This window comes from Puma concolor, chromosome D3, assembly GCF_028749965.1.
Source record: "Puma concolor isolate L17-30 chromosome D3, mPumCon1.1.hap2, whole genome shotgun sequence".
In the NCBI taxonomy this organism is placed as follows: Eukaryota; Metazoa; Chordata; class Mammalia; order Carnivora; family Felidae; genus Puma; species Puma concolor.
Window position 1 is genome coordinate 28,304,086 of NC_141678.1, and position 20,929 is coordinate 28,325,014.

Here is a 20,929-nt window from a genome sequence, read left to right on the forward strand (position 1 = left end):
GATTTTTGACTAATTTAATTAACACCCAGAGGCCCTTGGCAAAACCAGTGCAAATCCCCACTGCCATTTCCCTCACCCCAGCAAGTACAGCATTCCCACTGACAAAGCACTGCCAAAGAGGGACTCAAAATCCAAAGTAACAAAACACATGAAGAAACAGTGTATTACATACAAATGTCAGGAGACATAATGAACAGGTTTAGACTTTTTTATAAATTTGATCATAGAAGAGAGAATTGCCAGGTAAAGACTGTAAAGTAAGTATACTTAAAGACATGAAAGATAAAACAAAATGTGAGGAAAGGTTAGTAAACATCCCACATACAAAAATTAACTTAAAATGGGTCAAAGAACTAAATGTAAGAGCTAAAACTTTAAAACTCTTAGAATACAGATGTAAATCTATATGACACTAGATTAGGCAATTGTTTCTTAGATATAACACTTAAAGTACAAGCAACTAAAGAAAAAGTAGATTGGATTTCATCAAAATTTAAAACTTTTGTGATTCAAAGATCATAATCAGCGTAGTGAAAAGACAGTCTACAGAATGGGAGGAAATATTTGTAAGTCACATCTGATAAAGATCTAGGACCAAAATGTATGAAGAACTTATAACTCAACAATAAAAACACTAATAACCCAATTTAAAAATAAAGGATTTGAATAGAAATTTCTCCAAAGATACATAAATGACCCATAAACACATAAAAAGACTCAACATCATTAGTCATCAGGGAAATGCAAATCAAAACCACAATGAGATACCACTTCATAACCACCAGGATGACAATAATCAAAAAGTCACATAGTGAAAAGTGTTGGTGAGGATGGGAAGAAATCAGAACTCTCATGAATTGCTGGTGGGATTATAAAATGCTGCTGGGTGGGATTATAAAAGCTGCTTTGGAACACAATCTGATGGTTTCTGAAATGGTTAAACATAGAGTCCCCATGTAACCCAGCAATTCCACACCTACATATATACCTAAAGAACTGAAAACCTATATTTATTTTAAATCTTGTACACAAATGTTCATATCAGTGCTACTCATAATAGCCACAAAGTGGAAACAACTCAAATGTCTATAAACTGATGAATAAACAAAATGTGGTATATCTGTACAATAATACAAATAGCTATTTGCATAGTAATACAAATAATAATTTGGCAGTAAAAATGAATAGAGTACTTAAATGTTATGCCACACAGACAGACCTTGAAAACATGCTAAATAAAAGGAGTCAGTCACAAAGAACCACATATTGTCCAATTCCATTGCTATGAAATGTCCAGAATAGGCAAATCTACAGAGACAGAAAGTATTAGTAGTTGCCAGGGGCTGAGGAGAGAGGAGGTTAGGATGTCACTGGTGGGTACAGAGTTTCTGTATTATGAAATTACTCTGGTGTTAGGGGGAAAAAAAAAAAACAACTACTGAATCTATATCTTAAAATGATGAATTTTGTGGTATGTGAATTATGGCTCAAAAGAAATAATGTACTGTAAAAAAGACCAGATAGACTTGGAAATAAGCCAGAAATTACTTTTAGCAAAGAAAAATAAAAATCATTGCAATTGAAAAGCCACGGTAAGCATGTCCAACAGCAGATGAAACCCAGCTGAACAGAGCATTACATCTTAGGAACTGACTGGTGTGGAGGTGAGAAAGTGGAATGTAAGAAGGAGAGGCTAGAGATAGGAGGGCAGACAGAAGGAACAGTGTGCCCTAGCAAGAGTTCCCCCAAAGAGGGCATGCTGTGGGGCAGTTTTGTCAAGAGGGAGTATCTGGTATTTCACAGGCTTAACTCAAATGTTGAAACCTCAGTTTGGAAACAGAGTGAGTTCTGAACAGAATAAGTAAAACTAAATCCCTGCCTTAGAGAAACTAAGAGCACCATAGACAGGAATTTCTTCTTTTCATTGAGGAAGGCACCCCACATTTGTCTTGCAGGTTTCCATGATCTTTGTCATACTCTTTTCCATCTCTTAGAGAGTACAAACCCTGATTGGGGAAGCATATAGAATACCCCTTGAAACAGGCTACTAGAAAGCAAAGTCTTGACTGCATGATCTGGGCCCTGATGCCACCACGATTGGTCCCTCAGCAGCTGTGTACCTGAGGTTTCACAAGACCTTTCAGCCATACCTCCAGCTCCAGGAAAAACTATAGAATAGAGTAAGGGAGCATCAAGTTTGTCATTCCCAGCTTCTCACTTGAAAATGGCAGCGAGTGAGCATTTACTCAGGGCTGAGTTTCCTGCCTCCAAGGCAACGGGAATGTCTGGTGAGACTCCAAGAGCTCGGTGCTAAATCCTAAGGAGTTATGATTGGATACTTATATAAGGAAAACAGAATAAAATACACTATCTTTAATAAAGGCTTTACAGAAAATGTAGCTTTCTTGATATGGCTGTTTCTTGTATTGATTCTCAGTAAAAGCCAAGGGGAACCCTTTCAATTACCCATCAGCATAGGTCTTCCTTGGGGGCACAGTGTCATGCATGGTAAGGAGCAGCACTCAGAGCTATATACCGTGAGGTTAAGTCCCAACTCTCTACCTTGTGGTGGGGTGATCTTAAGCAAGACACACAAGCTTTCTCAGCCTATCTCCTCCTAAGCAGAGTGGCTCTCCGAGGAGCACTACCTATAGGAAATATAACTTGAAAATTGAAGAGGGATGGAGTGCCTGTAAAACCATGCCTTGATCTTGCTCTCATAGTGAACAGCACATATCAGCTCCTGCTGTTACTCCTTCCATGGTGGCTTGGCAGTTGGTCACTGCAACCTGCCTGGCACTTCTTTGCCAAAAGTGTTAGGTGAGTCTTGGGGCCTAATGCTCTCCTCCCAGGTTCAGGGTGGCAGTCCTAGTTGAACCTGCGGGCCCTCTACTTCACCCTGCCTTAAGTCTGTTCATCAGTCAAAGGTACAGAGAGGGGTACAAGTTGGCCTGTGTGCAGGTAGAACCTATGATGGAGCCCATGTGTAAGTGGGGCAACTCTGGCCAACTGTGCTCTTCAGCTCTTCTTCAGCAAGTATCTTAATCTAGGGGACAGCTGCTGTAGATCTATATAACCTGGTATCCCTAGGGGTACTGGGTGACCAGTGGTAGTGGCCCATACAGGCTGGGAGGCCCCTGAGGTCAGGGGCCCTGAATGGGGTGTCAGAGGCAGGAGGTGGGGAGACTACCGAGGACTCTCATAGAAGTTTCAGCCATAGAGAGTGGGACCACCTGAGCTGGTATAAGGCTAAGCAAAGTGAGGTTCATGCACTGGTATTGAGCTCAGAAAGTGATCAATTTAGAAACTTGTGTGGCAGTTTGATATTGCTGTGACATTCTTATTGTATTTTATAGAGCTATAATTACACAAAGTCTAAAAAATTTTGAAAGGATTTTGGGAAACACTGATTTAAGGTTTCTAGAACATCAAGCTACACCCAGAAGTGGATGTTTTGTCCTGCTGTAGAGCATTAGAATGGGGAGCAGGAAAGCAAAGGCTTTCGTGGAGCAGAGTTAGGAGGTTCTGGGTTTTCCTAGTTTGATACATGGGTACAGATGGAAAAAGTTTAGGATTTGTACACACTGGTGTGCCTGTCTGCCTTTCTATGACCTGGGGTTACCAGGAGGAAGAACAGCAGAAGGTAGTGCCCAAAGGAAGTGCTAACAGTCCTAGGGCCTATGGTCACACTTTCTGGTTAGCAGAATGAATGCAAGCAGGTATGAGGGCTCTCAGACTAGGTTGGAATATAATTCACCATGAACTCCTTGAGGAAAGGTGTTCAGTGATGGTGTCTGACCCAGGTATTCTGTCATGTCCAAAGATATCTATTGCAACATTATAATAGAGCACATTTACCCAACTGCCTCAAAAAAGAAGTATTGAGGAAATAAGCTATTGATTTTGTAGCCCCTAATTAATATCTATGAAGACTGAAGTACTATAGAAAAATAGTTCACATGGAGTGTTATTTGGAAAAAGCAGGATATGAAGTTGTATTAAAGTATAAAGACAATTAGAAGGCTGTTGGAACACCTGGGTTGCTCAGTCATTAAGCATCTGACTTCACTCAGATCATGATCTCACATTTCATGGGTTTGGGCCCTGCATCAGGCTCCCTGCTGATAGTGTGGATCCTGCTTGGGATAGTCTGTCTGTCTCTCTCAAAATAGGTAAACTTAAAGAAATGAAGCCTGTTGCAAAAATAAATAAATAAATAAATAAATAAATAAATAAATAAATAAATAAATAAGAAGGTATTATATTTAATTGTATACCAATAAATTAGATAACTTAAATGAAATGGAAAAATTCCTAGAAAGACATGAACTACCAAAGCTGACACAAGAAGAAATAGACAATTTGAATAGACCTATAACAAGAGTTTGAATTAGTAAACAACAACCCACAAAGAAAAGCCTAGACCCCGATGGCTTTACTTCTTTATTCTACCAATCAATTAAAGAATTAATACCAAATTCTTCATAAACTCTCTCAAAAAATAGGAGAGGGGTACCTGGCTGGCTCAGTCAATGGAGCATTTGACTTAGGATTGTAGGTTCAAGCCCAAACTGAGTATAGAGATTACTTAAAAATAAAATCTTTTTTAAAAAAATAGGAGAGGGGCGCCTGGGTGGCGCAGTCGGTTAAGCGTCCGACTTCAGCCAGGTCACGATCTCACGGTCCGTGAGTTCGAGCCCCACGTCAGGCTCTGGGCTGATGGCTCGGAGCCTGGAGCCTGTTTCTGATTCTGTGTCTCCCTCTCTCTGCCCCTCCCCTGTTCATGCTCTGTCTCTCTCTGTCCCCCCCCCCAAAAAAAAAAAAAAAAGTTGAAAAAAAATAAAAAAATAGGAGAGAACATTTCCCAACTTATGCTAGGAGGCCAATCATCAGGATACCAAAAGCAGACAAAGATATCGCAGAAAAGAAAAATACAAACCAGTATTTCTTACGACTGTGGACACAAATCCTCAAAAATACAGCCATATGTATATACATGCATACATATATATATATATATGTATGTATGCATGTATGTATATATATATATTTGGCTCAGCATATAAAAATCAATTGATACAGTATACTATATCAATAGAATAAAAACAGACACCACATGATTAAATCTAACACCCATTCATGACCTAAACAAATAACAGCAAGCTAGGAATAGACCAACTCCATCAACATAATAAAAGGACATCTTTGAAAACCCCATTCAACTAACATCATACTTAATGGAAAAGACTGGAGGCTTTCTTCCTAAGGAAAATGAACAGGAACAAGACATTGTACTAGAGTTTCTAGGCTAAATGACTTCAAGATTGGAAGGTACAGGATCAATCTATAAAAATCAGTTGTATTTCTCTACACTTGTAAAGAACAATCAAAAAACGAAGTTAAGACAATAATTACAATAGCACAGAAAAGAATTAAATGTTTATGAGTAAATTTAGCAAAAATACAGTATAAAGCTTATATTTTGGATGCTACAACTCATTGTTGTACCAAAGACCTAAACAAATGGAAAGACATTCCATTGGATGTCTTAATATTGTTAACATGGTAGTAGTACCGAAATTGATCTACAGATTCAATGCAATCCTTTTCAGAATTCTAGCTGGCTTAGAAATTAACACTCTGATCCCAAAGTTCATGTGGAAACTCAAAGGCCCCAGAATAGCCCAAACAGTTCTGAGGGGAAAAAAGCAAAATTGGAGGACTCACACTTCCTGAGTTCAAACCTTAATGCAGAGCAATAGTAATCATGATAGTGTGGTACTAGCACAAGGACAAACCTTATAGGTCAAAAGAATAGAACTGAGATCCTGGAAATAACTCACGTTTCTGTGATCAGTTGATTTTTAACAAGGGCACCAAGACCATTCAATGGATGGAGAAAGAGGAGTCTTTTTTTTTTTTTTTAAGTTTATTTTGAGAAAAAGTGGGGGAGAGAAGGAGAGAGAGAATCCCAAGCAGGCTCTGCACTGTCAGTGCAGAGCCTGATGTGGGGCTCAAATTCACAAATTGTGAGATTAGGACCCGAACCCAATTTAAGAGTCAGATGCGTAACCAACTGAGGCACCCAGATGCTCCTGAAAGAACAGTCTTATCAACAAATGTTACTGGGACAGCAGGATATCCACATGCAAAAACATAAAGTCAGGTCCTTACTTCACACTGCATACAAAAATTAACTCAAAATAGATGAAAGAAATAAATGTAATAGCCAAACTACAGAACTCTTGTGACTTTGGATTTGCTAATGGACTTTTGGAGATGAAAGCAAAATCACAAGCAAAGAAGAAATAGGTAAATTGTATTTCATTAAAATTTACCACTTGTGCTTCAAAGGACACTATCAAGATGGTGGGGAAAAAACTAGAACTGGGAAAAATATTTGCTAATCATATTTCTAATAAAGGACTTATTTCTAGAATATAAGTATTCTTACAACTCATGCAACTCAGTAATAGATTAATGACACAATTTTTAAATGGGCCAAGGATTTAAATAGCTGTTTTTAAATATGATATACAAATACCCATTAAGCAAGTGAAAAAATACTCAACATTATTAGCCATTGGGGAAATACAAGTAGAACCACAAGATTCCACTCCACACTACTAGGAAATCAAAAGATAGATAATAAGTATTGGCATCAATGTGAAGAAATTGGGACTTTCGTACACTGCTGTCGGGTATATAGAATGGTAGACACTTTGGAAAACAGTGTGGCAGTTCCTTAAAAAATTAAACATAGGCATAACACTTGACAGTCCTCAGTAAATACCCAAGAAAAATGAAAACCTGCCTACGCAAATAACATTTATTTGAACATTAATATGAACGTTCAAATAGCCATTTGACAAAGGAACTTTTTTTAAATGTTTTGAGAGAGAGCATGAGTGGAAGAGGGACAGAGAGAGCAGGAGACAGAATCTGAAGCAAGCTCCAGGCTCCTAGCTGTCAGCACAGAGCCTGATGCGGGACTCGTACTCATGAACCATGAGATCATGAGCTGAGCTGAGGTCGGATGTTTAACCAACCAAGCCACCCAGGGGCCCCGACACAAGAATTTCAGTCTTCAGTAAATATCCAAGAAAAAATGAAAACATGCCTATGCAAATAACGTTTATTGAATGTCTTTATGAATGTTCCTATCAGCATTATACACAGTAGCCAAAAACTTTAAACCAACCAAATGTTCATTAACGGAAGCAAGGTGTGGTTATCCATATAATGAAGTACTATTCAGTCATAAAAAAGGAGTCAAGTACCAATACATTCTACAGCATGGATGAACCTTGAAAACATGTGAAGTGAAAGAAACCAATGCTGGATGTCACATATTCTGTGATTCCATTTATAGGAAATGTCCAGAATGGGGACATCTCTGGAAATGGAAATAGATTAGATCATCCCATCGGGGGAGATCTATGAAAACAGAAAATGGACTAGAATGGGAGAATTGGGGGGTGGTAACAGATAGAGAGTTTATTTTTGAGATGATGAAAATACTCTGAAATTGCTATTGCGACTGTTGCACAACTTTGTGAAGATACCAAGAACTGTTGAATGGTATATTTTAAGTTCATCAATTGTGTGGTATGTGGGTTACATCTCAGTAAAACTATTCACCAAAAATAAACACATTACAACATACATATACACAGATTAAAATGGAGAAGTGTAAGAAAATGCATGAGACACTTTCTATGTCAGCAGCACCTAGGACTTGGAAGTGGCTTTTTTTTCATAGGCTTTTGTTTTGAAACTTTAAAACCTTGAGCAACATGGAAAAATAGTCCATTGAACATCTTTGTACCCTTCACCTAGATTCACCAGGTTTTGTCATGTTTGTCAGTTTTGATTTTACTTTTACTCTACAACACATATGATAAACACATGACACTTCTTCCTATGAGAGGCACTTCCTAAACAAGGATGCTGTCCTACATAATCACATTCCATTATCACACTCCACTGGGTATTTAGTCCTATACTTTAAAGCTTTTTAACAATTTTTTGTGAAGTACTGTCCATTGTTTACAGTTCACTCTTTGTATTGTATAGTTGTATGTGTTTTGACAAATGCATAATGTCATGTATCCAGCATTATAATCATGCACACTAATTTCCTCTCCCTAAATATCCCTTGTACTGTAGCTATTCATTGATCCCTTCCTCCTCCCTGAACACCTGACAATCACTGGCCTTTTTTACTGTCTCCATAGTTTTGCCTTTTCTAGAACATCATATAATTGGAATCATACTGTATGTAGCCTTTTCTAATGGGCATCTTTCACTTAGCAATATCTATTTAATGTTCTTACATGCATTTTCATGGTTTGATAGCTCATTTCTTTTTTTTTTTTACCAAATAATATTCCATTGTATGGATGTACCACAGTTTGTATATATCACAGTTTATCCATTCCCCCATTGAAGGACATCTTGGTAGTTTCCATTTTGGGGAGTTATGTATAAACAACATATAAGGCTGCTATGAACATTCATGTAGAGGTTTTTGTGTGAATAAATGTTTTCAACTCGGGCAAATACCTAGGAGTGCCATTGCTGGGCCATGCCATAAGACTAACTAGGTTTAGCTTTAAAGAAACTCCCAGGCTATATTTCACAATGACTGCATTCCCACCAACAGTGATTGAGTTCTTTTGATCACATCCTTGCTCAGCATTTGTTATTAGTTTTTTAGGTTTTAACCATTTTAATAATCATTGAGTGATCTCTTATTTTTTTAATTTTCAATTCCCTGATTTTCACTTCTAATGTTGACCATCTTTTCATATGCTTATTAGCCATCTGGATCTTCTTTGGTGAGGTGCCCCTTTAGATCTTTTGTTTATTTTTTAAATTGGGTTGCTTGTTTTCTTACTGTTCTACAAATTCTTTGTATATTTTGGATACAAGTCCTTACTCAGATAATGTGATTTGTAAATATTTTTTCCCAGTCTGTGGCTTATCCTTTCATTCTTTTAACAATGTCTTTCTCAGAGCATAATTTTCTAATGTTAAAGAAGTCCAACCTAACCAAATTTTTTCTGTCATGGATCATGCTTTCAGTATCATATCAAAAACTCATTGCCACTGTAGTCAATAGTATTGTAGTAATTTGTGTGGTGACAGATGGTAACTACACTTACCCTGGTGAGCTCTTTGTAATGTAAAACCAAGCTCATCTAGACTTCCTACTGTGTTTTTTTCTAAGTTCTCATTTTATAGTTTTGCATTTTCCACATAGATCTATGATCCATTTTGAATTAATGTTTGTGGAAGATGTTAGGTATGTGTCTAGATTCAGTTTTTGCATGTGATTGTCCAGTTGTTCCAGCATTATTTGTTGAAAAGACTATCTTTTCTATGCCTTTGCCTTAATCAAAGATGAGTTGACTATATTTGTATGGATCTATTTCTAGGTCTTTTGCCTTTCCATATAAACTTTAAAACCAGTTTGTCAATACATACAAAATAATTTCCTGGGATTTTTATTAGGATTCCATTTAATCTCTAGATCAAGTTATGAACAATTGACATCTTAACAATATTGAGTCCTTTATCCATGAACATAGAATATCTCCATTTTTTAGTTCTTTGATTTCTTTCATCAGTTTTATAGTTTTCCTCATTTAGAATTTAGATATATTTTGTTAGATTTATATCTAATTACTTCATTTTTGATGCTAATGTAAATAGTATTGTAATTACAATTTCAAATACCAGTTGTTCATTACTGCCATGGACTTTTGTATGTTAACTTTGTATCCTGAAGCCTTGCTATAATTGCTTATTCTGTTTTTGTTGTTTTTGATTCTTGGAGATTTTCTACAAAGACAAGTATGTCATCTGCAAATAAAGACAGCTTTATTTCTCCTTCCCAATCTGTTTGCCTTTTATTTCTCTGTCTTACCTTACTGCATTAGCTAGGACTTTTACTACAATATTAGAACTAATGAGAGGGGACATCCTTACTGCCTTCTCAGTCTTATGAGAAAGCATCTAGTGTCTCACCATCAAGTATGATGTTAGCTGTAAGTTTTTTTGTGGATATTCTTTATCAGATTGAGGAAGTTCTCTAATCCTGGTTTGCTAAGAATTTGGTTGGGTTTGTTTTTTTATTGTTGTTGGGTTTTTTTTGGTTTTTTTTAATGTTTATTTTTGAGAGAGAAAGAGAGAGCACGAGTTGGGGAGAGACAGAGAGAAACAGAGACACAGAATCCAAAGTAGGCTCCAGGCTCTGAGCTGTCAGCACAGAGCCCAACATAGGGCTCAAACCCATGAACTGTAAGATCATGATCTAAGCCAAAGTAACCAACTGAGCCACCCAGGCGCCCCTAAGAGTTTTTTTTTTTTTTTTTGTCATGACTGGATGTTAGGTTTTGTCAAATGCCTTTTCTGCATCTATTGATATGATCATAAGATTTTTCTTCAGCTTTGTTGGGCGTGATGGATTACATTAATCACTTTGGAAGTCAGCTATGCTCACCACTATACCACCAATGCTACATTAATCACTTTGAATGTTAAGCTAGTATGCATTTCTACAGTAAATTCCATTTGGTCATTGTATGTAATTCTTAACATTGTTGGATTCAATATGCCAATATTTTGTTGAAGATTTTTACATCTATGTTCATGAGTGATACTGGCCTATAGTGTTGTTTTTTTCTTGTAATATCAGTATCTGACTTTTTATTTGGGTAATATTTGCCTCATGAGTGTTAGGATCTACCTCCTCTTCTTCTCTTCTCTAGAATATATTGTAGAGAATTGGTATAATTTTTTCCTTAAATATTTGGTAGAATTCACCAATAAGACTGTGTGGACCTGGTACTTTTTTTTCTTGGAAAGTTACTAATTGTTGATTCAATTTCTTTAATAGGCCTATTCAGATGAGTTCTTTTTCCTTGTGTGAGTTTTAGTGGATTTTTTTTTTTTTTTTTCAAGAAACTGGCCCATTTCATCCAAGTTATCCAATCTGTGGGTATATTCATAATATTCCTTTATGTTCCTTTTATTGTCCAGGGGATCAGTAGTGAAGGCCCCTTTGCATTTCTGACATTAGTGATTTGTGTCTTTTCCCTTTTTTTCTTAGCCCAGCTACAAGTTTATTAATTTTATTGCTCTTTTCAAAGAATCAGTTATTTATTTCATTGATTTTCCTCTGTTGTTTTCCTGTCTTTAATTTCATGGGTTTCTCTTCAAGTTTTTATTATTTATTTTTTCTATTTGCTTTATATTATCTTGCTTATTATTGCCTTAATATATTATTATATTGCTACTTATTATTTATTTGCTTCTGCTTGTTCGTCTTTTTCTAGTTCCTAAAGGTAAAGTTTAGATTTTTTATATCAGGTCTTTCTTCTTTTCTAAAATATGCATTCTCTGCTACAAATTTCCTTCTAAGCACTGCTTTGACTGTGTTCCACAAATTTTGATAAATTGCACTTTTTCATTTAATTAAATGTTTTTACATTTCTCTTGAGACTTTGACCCATATATTGTTTAGAAGTCTGTGGTTTAATCTCTGGGGATTTTCTGGGAGCTTTCTGTTATTATTGTCTAGGTTAATTCTGTTGTGGACCTGAAGCATACTTTGTATGATTTTTATTCTTTTAAATTTGTTGAGGCCCTTGGGTGGCTTAGTCAGTTGAGCAACTGACTTCGGCTCAGGTCATGATCTCACAGTTTGTGAGTTCAAGCCCCCCATCAGGCTGTGTGCTGGCAGCTCAGAGCCTGGAGCCTGCTTTCAGATTCTGTGTCTCCCTCTCTCTCTGCCCCTCCTCTGCTCACACTCTCTCTCTGTCTCTCAAAAATAAATATATGTTAAAAAAATTATTTTCTAAGTATGTTTTATGAACCAGAATGTGGTCTACCTTACTGAATATTCTTTGTGATCTGGAGAAGAATGTGTATATTATTGTTGAATGAAGTATTTTATAAATATCAGCTAAATTCAAATGATAGTACTTTTCATTTAATTATTTCCTTATTGATTTTCTGTCTCCTGGATCTTTGAATTACTAATAGAGGTAGAGTGAAATCTCCACTTGTAATTGTGGATTTGTCTACTTCTTGCAGTTCTGTCAGTTTTTGCCACATGTATTTGGACACTCTCTTGTTAGGCATGTATACATTTAGGTCCCTTTTATCATTATGTAATGCTCCTCTTTATCCTTAATAATTTTCCTTAGTCTGGTGTCTACTTTGTCTGAAATTAATATAGCTACTCCAGTTTTATTTTAAGTAGAATTAGAATGGCATACGGGTATATGTTGGAGATGTTGCAGGTTCCAGACCACCACAATAAAGCAAATATTGTAGTGAAGCAAGCTAAATGAATATTTTGGTTTCCTAGTACATGTAAAAGTTGCTTATACTCTATGGTAGTCTAGTAAGTGTTCAATAATAGCATTATATCTAAGAAAGCAATGTACATACCTTAAAGGAAAAAATACTTCATTGCTAAAAAATGCTAACCATCATCTCTGCTTTCAGCAAGTCATAATCTTTTTGCTGGGGGAGGGTCTGCCTCAGTGTTAATGGCTACTGACTGATCAAGGTGGTGATTGCTGAAGGCTGAGGTGGCTGTGGAAATTTCTTTAAATAAGACAATGAAATTTGCTACATCGATTGACTCTTATGAACAATCTCTACCTCTTATGAACAATCTCTCTAGCATATGATGCTATTTGATAGCATTTTACACGCAGCAGAACTTCTTTCAAAATTGGAGTCCATCTTCTCAAAGCCTGCTACTGTTTGATCAACTGAGTTTATGTCATATTCTAAATCCTTTGTTGTCATTTCAACAGTCTTCACAGCATCTTCAGTTCTAGATTCCATCTCAAGAAACCACTTTCTCAGGGCGCCTGGGTGGCTCAGTCAGTTGAGCATCTGACATCGGCCCAGGTCATGATCTCGTGCCTCATGAGTTTGAGCCCCACATCAGGCTTGCTGCTGTCAGCACAGAACTCACTTCAGATCCGCTCTCCCCTTCTATCTGTCCTTCCCCACTTGGGCTCTCTTTGTCTCTCTCAAAAATAAACAAACATAAAAAAAATCACTTTCTCTGCTAAACCATGAGAAGTAACTGCTCATCCATTCAGGCTTGATCCTGAGATAGTAGCAACTCAGTCACATCTTCAGGCTCCACTTCTCATTCTAGATCTCTTGCCATTTCAACCACATCTGCAGTTACTTCTTCCAATAAAGTCTTGAACCCCTGAAAGTTATCCATGAGAGTTGGAATTTACTTATTCCAAACTCCTGTTTATATTGCTATTTTGACCTCTTCCCATGAATCTTGAATGTTCTTAATGGCATCTAGATGATGAAGGTTTTCCATTTACCTTGTCCATATCCATCACAGGAATCACTGTCTGTGGCAGTTATAGCCTTAGAAAATGTATTTCCTTAATAATTAAGACTTGAAAGTCAAAACTACCTTTTGATCTATGGCCTGCAGAACAGATGTGCTAGCAAGCATGAAAACAACATTAATTTCATATATCTCTATCAGAGTTCCTGGGTGACTAGGTGTATTGTCAGTGAACCAGTAATATTTTTAAAGGAATCTTTCTATCTGAGCAGTAGGTCACAACAGTAAGCTTAAAATATGTAGTAAGCCATGTTGTAAACAGATATGCTCTCTCTAGACTTTGTTCTGTTTATAGGATATAGGCAGAGTAGATGTAGCATAATTCTTAAGGCCCTAGGATTTTTTGAATGGTAAGTGAAGATTGACTTCTACTTAAAGTCACCAGCTGCATTGGCCCCTAACAGTAGAGTCAGCCTGTCCTTTGAAGCCAGGCATTGGCTTCTCCTGTCTAGCTATGGAAGTCCTAGATAGGGATGCCTGAGTGGCTCAGTGGGTTGGATGTTCATCTCTTGATTTTGGCTCAGGTCATGATCTCATGGTTTGTGGGAGGATTGAGCCCTGCATCAGGCTGAAAGCACAGAGCCAGCTTGGGAGTCTCTCTTCTCTTCTCTTCTCTTCTCTTCTCTTCTCTTCTCTTCTCTTCTCTTCTCTCTCTCTCTCTCTGTATCTATCTCTGTCTCACCCTCTCTCTCTCTCAAGATAAATAAAAAAAAAATTTTTTTTAAGTCCTAGAGGTGGTTGGGTGGCTCAGTTAAGCATCCGACTCTTGATTTCAACTCAGATTGTTATCTCACAGTTTGTGAGTTCAAGTCCCATGTCCAGCTGTGTGCTGATAGTGTGGAGCCTTCTTGGGGTTCTCTCTCTCTCCCTCTCTCTCTCTGCCCCTCCCCTGCTCGTGCTCTCTCTCTCCCTCTCTCAAAATAAATAAGCTTTAAAAAAGTGTAAAAGTCCTAGATAGCATCTACTTTCAATACAAGGCTGTTTCATGTATATTGAAAATCTGTTGTTTGATGCAGCCACCTTTGCTAATTATCTTAGCTAGATCTTCTGGATAACTATCTGCAGATTCTACATTAGCACTTGAAGCTTTGCCTTGCCTTTTTAGTTATGGAACTAGCTCCTTTCCTTAAATTCATGAACTAACCTCTGCTAGCTTCAAACTAGTTATTCTACCCTTATTATACCTGAGCCCTGTCTAATTGGTGGTGAGATTTGGGGGAGGAGACACATTCTCTTATCTTGTGATTAAATCTTTTGTTTTTTGGACCAGAGACCCTGGGCTATGACCTTCAGATGAGTTCCTTAGCCTGTGTGTGTGTGTGTGTGTGTGTGTGTGTAAGGCTACTCTGTAGTTGGTTAATTGCCCTGCCCACAAGTTATATAGGACTCTAGTAAAGTAGTTCCTCTTAAAGGTAGGCTTTTGTTAAGGAGAAGGGAACTCTGGGTGTGTTTCAACTGGTTTTCTTCCCCCTTTGCCAGCCCAAAGCACACAGGGGATTTTTCCATCGCTGATCTTCACCCATGAGAGCCTGTTGGAGCTCCTGGAAGTAAAGTTAACATAAGTGTGGGTACCCTTCTGCCACTGGACCCCCCAAGAGTTTTAACTCACAAGCCAGCCCACACTCAACCTCTAGCAGTGTACCAGTTATTTTAAGTCTTCCTACCAGTTAGGGCTCCAGGGGCTTTGGCTGCGGGTGAGCTATAGCTTTATGTCTTCACCTGGTGTCTCCAGTTTTCAGGGTGGCAGTTTGCCTTGTGACCTTACTTCTCTGATGAATCTAAGAAGAGTTGTTGATTTTCAGTTTTTCAGCTTTCCTCTTACTTTGAAGATAAGAGAGACAACTTCCAACCCCTTTGCATGTTGGAGCAGAAACCAGAAGTCCTTTCTTACAATTTTTATTTATTAACTTTTGGCGATGAGTATGGATTTTATTCATCATTATAAATGTAATAGACACATGGAGAAAGCCATGGATGTCTGTTTGCGCAGGTTGAAAGAGCAGAACCTTGTGAAAGACCTGAGGCCCCGGGACCTCCTGGAGAGCAGCAGTGACAGCGACGAAAAAGTCCCTGTGGCCAAGCCCTCCTCGCTGTCCAAGCGAAAACTGGAGCTTGAGGTGGAAACAGTGGAGAAGAAGAAGAAAGGGCGACCTCGGAAGGAGTCTCGGCTCATGCCTGTGTCTCTGTCTGTCCAGGTGAGGCCATCGGGCCTATGCTGCCTCCCCCAGCCTACCTCATAACCTCAGTGCTGGAGTCCCCATGTGCCCAAGTGGGATAAGAGAGGCTGCGCATGCCACAGTGTGCCTTATCAGTTGGGAATGGTTGGCGAGACATGCGTACCCCCAGAGGTAGTATGGAGGCCATGCTGCCCCACACCTGGCGCTCAACCCACTCAGAGTCCTTGAGCAGTGCCCTGAGGTCAGCTATTCATCTGGAAAGTGAGGGTCTTTAGAGCATTCATCTGCGCTTTCACCCTCACAGAGTGGGTGGAAATGCCTGGGGAACCAGCCCGGTGTCACCTGTGGGTGACTCACCTTTACCTGACATTGCCCTACAGTGCTGGGGTGGGGCTCAGGGACATTTCTGCTCTTGCAGTCCCCAGCTGCCCTGACCGCAGAGAAGGACACCGTGTGTTTGTCTGTACCAGCACCTGCACTGAAGCTGCCCATGCCAGGCCCCCAGAGAGCATTTACCCTCCAGGTGAGTAGGTTTCCTGTCTCCCCCAACAAACGTGCACATTCTCTCCACTCTCCCCCTGTGTAAACCCTCAATTGTCACTGACTTAGGGCTGCGTTCCAGGGGCTCTCCATCTCTTTCTGGGGGAAGTTGTAGCTGATCAGGGCCCATTACTAGCCTCTTCCCCAAGGGCCCCCTTGCTGCCTGCCCACACACATGCACATTTCTCTTCTCTGTGCTTCGCTCTTCCAGTCCTGCTGCCATCTTCTGGATGGCCAGCTCCTTCAAGACTTGTCTCAGTTGTTCCTTTTGGTAGCCTCCTTCAGCTCCACATTCAGCCTTTGGTAGCCTCAGACTTGATATAGTTGGACTGCATCATAATGGCCTGTCTCCCAACCAGCTCACTGGCCCTGTCCTCTTCCCAGGACCCAGCAGAGTCATCATCAGAGCTGTTTGAGCTCTTGGAGTAGAAGCTTGTTCAAAGCACAGCTCTAGAGCAAAGAATCCTTTATACCCAGAGCTCTTCCATTCACTCAGTCTAGCACCTGACCTTGGACGTGCCATAGGTTTATGCCTCTTGTTCCTCAGCTCAGATGCACATCCTTGGGAAACCTTCTAGGGCCCCGCATACAGGTCACTTTCTACTGAGCATACACTGCCCCACCCAAGCTGGTCCTCATGGGATACCAGAGGTGTCAGCCCTTCCCACCACAAGGCTTTCTGGGCCTAAAGGTAGGGACCTACGTGGTTTGTTCTTTTTGTTGATGTACTCGGAGACAGGGCACACAAACCCTTTTCCAAACTCTAGCTGCCCCACCCCGTAACCCAGGGGCTTTACCACTGAGTGCCGCTTAGGGCTGTTCTTGGTTTCTGGGGATCTATGAAGGGACCCGTCTCCCAGCAGCATCCAGCCCTCTGCCCCACCTCACCCACTTGTTTGGCCATATGAGTGCAGACTGTTCAGCTGTTCTCCCTTGGTTTTCCATATGGGCTATCCATCCATCAGCTCCCTAGGCATGAGAGATGAGGCTGAGCCAGCTCCCAGCCCTCTCCCTTCTCTGGGGGCCACACATCTGGACCTCCGTCCTACTTGTCCCACCCCATTACTATATATGCCACCACCGTCCTGTTGGCTAGCCAGCTCTGTCTACTTCTCTGTGTCTTTTTCCTGCTGCGGGGTCTCTGAACATCTCATCTGTCACATGACCCAAGTCTCAGTGGGCCCACCATCACCTGAAAAGACATTTTGTTTGTTTTCTTCCATCCAGGTGAGCTCCGATCCCTCCATGTACATTGAAGTGGAGAATGAAGTGACTGCTGTGGGGGGCGTGAAGCTAAGTCGTTTGAAGTGTAACCGGGAAGGGAAGGAGTGGGAGACGGTGCTCACCAGCCGGATCCTCACTGCTGCTGGCAGTTGGTAAGGGTGAGGGTCTTCGCCCAGCCCAGCCTTTAATGTCAACCAAGCACCACGTGCTATGCTGTGTGGCACTGTTACTGTCTGAGGCATGGTGCATTGCCCTACGTGCTAGCTCTCACAGAGGCCTGTACCATGCCTTGCCCTGGGCTTAGGACGTGTATCTGTCATCTCAGTCCCCACAAGACCTAATAAAGCCGGCATCATTATCACCATGTTACAGGTGGGGAAACTGTCTTAGAGGGTCACCCAAGGCAGGATTTCAACCCAAATTTATGATTCCCTTATCTGGTCAGGTTCCAGGCTGAGCTCTGCTTGGCTCTCTCTGACGTGGAATGGTTCCTTCTCTAGACCCCAGATTTTCATCCAGGGAGAACAGGATGGATTTCTGATTGTCCTCTGAGTCCCCAGCCCAGCCCTGTCCATATTCTGTATGAGGGGAGAGCTTAATTCAGTGGTTAGTCATCCAGTGTCTTCCCGTGGGCTTCCAGGACACAATCCCCTGGAGCTGTTTTTACATGTGCTTGATCTGAAAAGAGGACCAGTGTTTTCCTCAGGTGTCTGTTGAAGTATAGGATCTGCCGTCAGGACCATGTATTTGGTACTATTATAAGGATTTTACAAAGATAATTGGCTTAGATACAGTCATTTTAACTAGATCCTTAATTAGTTATCATGAGACTGCATGTAAAATGCTTTCACAGTGCCTACAAGTACTCGGCCTTCCATCTTAGGTCACGGTTCCCATGGGCTCTGAGCGGGTGCATAATGTTGCACCTAGAAGGAACCATCATTCTGTACCTCCTTTTCATTCTCTGCCAAGATGAGTAGACTGAGCTTCTCAATCCCAGGCACCCATGAATGACTAAGAGGCCTGTGTGGTAGATACTGCTGTGGGCTCCCCCTGGATCAACATTAGTCTGAGCTCAGAAAAGCTCAAGCAGCCGCTGAAGGGAAAGAGAACACATTCTCTTTAATCAGGTTTCATTTAGGCTAAGCTCCCATGAGCCCTGCTACCCTGATCCTTGTGGCAAGCCCTTGCTCCACCTCTCCCTCTGCTGCTTCTGCTCAAAGGAAGGTCACAGCAAGTATAGGTGGGCACAGAAAGAGGAAACGTTCTGCATTTCAAGGCTGCTGCCTCTGCCACAGCTCCCTGTCATCATGACACCTGTCCCTTCTCTACCTTTTCAGTGACGTGGTATGTGTCGCCTGTGAAAAGAGGATGCTGTCAGTGTTCTCCGCCTGTGGTCGCCGTCTCCTCCCTCCCATCCTCCTGCCGTCCCCAATCTCCACTTTGCACTGCACGGGTTCCTACGTCATGGCACTCACGGCTGCAGCTACATTATCTGTCTGGTGAGAGGCAGGCCCAGGGTGGGATGGGCTCCAAGCAGGATAGGGCTGTGCAGATCCCCTCTCACTGCAGGGACAAAGAAGGAAGCAAAGGAGGCCACTCAGCAGAACAGTCCTTGGACACTGTAGGTCTGGGGGTCTTAACGCCTGAGGGGCCCTAAGCAGTCATACACTGCTTGTGATAGCCATCCCGTGTTGGGGGAGGGAGGATGTGCAAGGAAGTGGGGCAGGCTGCCTACCCCTGCCACCATCCTTAAAGGAGCAAACCTCATGACAAATCATATGCCTGATTGCATGTGCCAGGGTCCAGAAATGGGATCTCAGCTGCCAGAGCCTGGCCACGCTTCTCCCAGAGTTGGCATGGTGTTGGTGGCAGACCCCACAGCTCTGTTGCCTAAGCCCTCATCTGTAGACTTGTACAGAGGTAGTGTAGTGACACATGGGGAGTGGAAGCCACTTGTGGCACAGAGCCCCTGTCTGGGGAAGCAAGGGCTGGCTCTATACCAGGAACCGTAGAGTGGGGTCTGACCACCAAGGCACACTTTGATGTATTTACTCCAACTGGAGAGTAAGCTGTTCCCTGTCTCTCTCCTAGGGATGTTCACAGACAGGTAGTTGTGGTGAAAGAAGAATCGCTACACTCCATCTTGGCAGGTAACCTCAGCGGTGGACCACCCCTTGTTCCCAGGGGGTGGGGAGGGGGTGGGGAGGGATGCCAGGGCTAGGCAGCTTCAGTTCCTGACATGAACCAGGCTCTGGGCCCAGCCTGAGGCATTCAGTGTTGGAGAAGATGCATTCTCTCCCGGGGCACATTTGAATGGGTCTCTGAGAGGTGACAAATAGCCTAGTGGGTGGCAGTGAGACCAGCATGCACAGAAGAGCAGCAGCTGCCTAGTTGCTGAGTCAGTGTGAAGGCACGTGTTGCTGGGACAATGGGAGCCGTGGTTTATGTTTCTCCTTAGGTCATATGCAGGCACCTGCTGATCAGAACACACCCAGAACCCATTCTTGTACTGTCTCCCTAGGAAGTGACATGACAGTGTCACAGATCTTGCTGACACAGCATGGAATCCCAGTGATGAACCTGTCCGATGGGAAGGCATACTGCTTTAATCCATCACTTTCTACATGGTAAGTAAGCCAGCCCCTAGCCCTGCCCTTCTGGGAGAGTGTCCGTCTGAGCTGGAACAGACTTCTGGTCCTGGCAGTCAGGCCTTCCTGGCCTGGCTTCTCCTAACAGTAAAGCCCTGTGGTTCTGGCAACAGTGGCAGCCCTGCTGGGCTCTATCTGCTTTATACAAGGAAAGAGAGAGCTTAAACCCACCAATAATGCCCCACTGTCCCTGGGCAGGGGTGCTTTCCTTCTGCATTATTCTCTGAGGTCACTTTGGAAAAATTAAAAATTTTTGTAAATTAAGAAAATTGGTTGTCAATACACATGTCCAGCCTGGCGTCCTTAGCATTGTCAGCATAGGTGAGTGGGCTTCACAACAACATTGCCACCACTCATCAATTTTTGTAGCTTAGCAAGAGCCAAGTAGCGCTTCCGCTGACTTTGTGAATTAGTAAGTTTGCACCATCACTCGCCATGTGTCATGGTCTGTCTTTCCTCAGCCCATTTTGGAGTTTAGAGCTCTTTTCTGTATTTGTCAAATCTCTATTCCTCCAAGATCTTAATCGAGACATGTGAAGCCTATACATTGTGTACCAGCCACTCTTTTCTTCTGCCTGCACCTTTGGTCCTTCATACCCAAGCCAGCTATCTGTCCTCCAGCCCTTGTCTGTCAAGAGTTGCCAGGCACAAGTTTATCCTGCCACTGAGATTTCTTTCTTGAGTTTAAAAAAAAAAAAACAAAACAGGTCCCTGGCTAGCTAAGTTGGTAGAGCATGTGATCTTGAGGTTGTAAGTTCGAGCCCCACATTAGGTATAGAGATTACTTAATAAAATATTTTTGGGGGCACCTGGGTGGCTCAGTCAGTTAAGCGTCCGACTTCGGCTCAGGTCATGATCTCACAGTTCGTGGGTTCGAGCCCTGTTGGGCTCTGTGCTGACAGCTCAGAGCCTGGAGCCTGCTTCAGATTTTGTGT

The 20,929-nt window shown here is 41.4% G+C and overlaps 1 protein-coding gene across 4 annotated transcripts in view; it reads left to right on the forward strand.

The window, feature by feature from the left end:
• The window catches only part of HIRA (histone cell cycle regulator), a 93,294-nt gene that overhangs the window by 52,411 nt on the left and 19,954 nt on the right, over positions 1-20,929 (forward strand). For all 4 annotated transcript variants that reach the window (XM_086682260.1, XM_086682262.1, XM_086682263.1 and 1 more), the window contains 6 exons: positions 15,393-15,597; positions 15,998-16,102; positions 17,347-17,495; positions 18,684-18,845; positions 19,438-19,496; positions 19,868-19,973. In XM_086682260.1, coding sequence (XP_086538386.1) covers positions 15,393-15,597; positions 15,998-16,102; positions 17,347-17,495; positions 18,684-18,845; positions 19,438-19,496; positions 19,868-19,973 — 786 coding nt within the window. The remainder of the gene's footprint in view (positions 1-15,392; positions 15,598-15,997; positions 16,103-17,346; positions 17,496-18,683; positions 18,846-19,437; positions 19,497-19,867; positions 19,974-20,929) is intronic.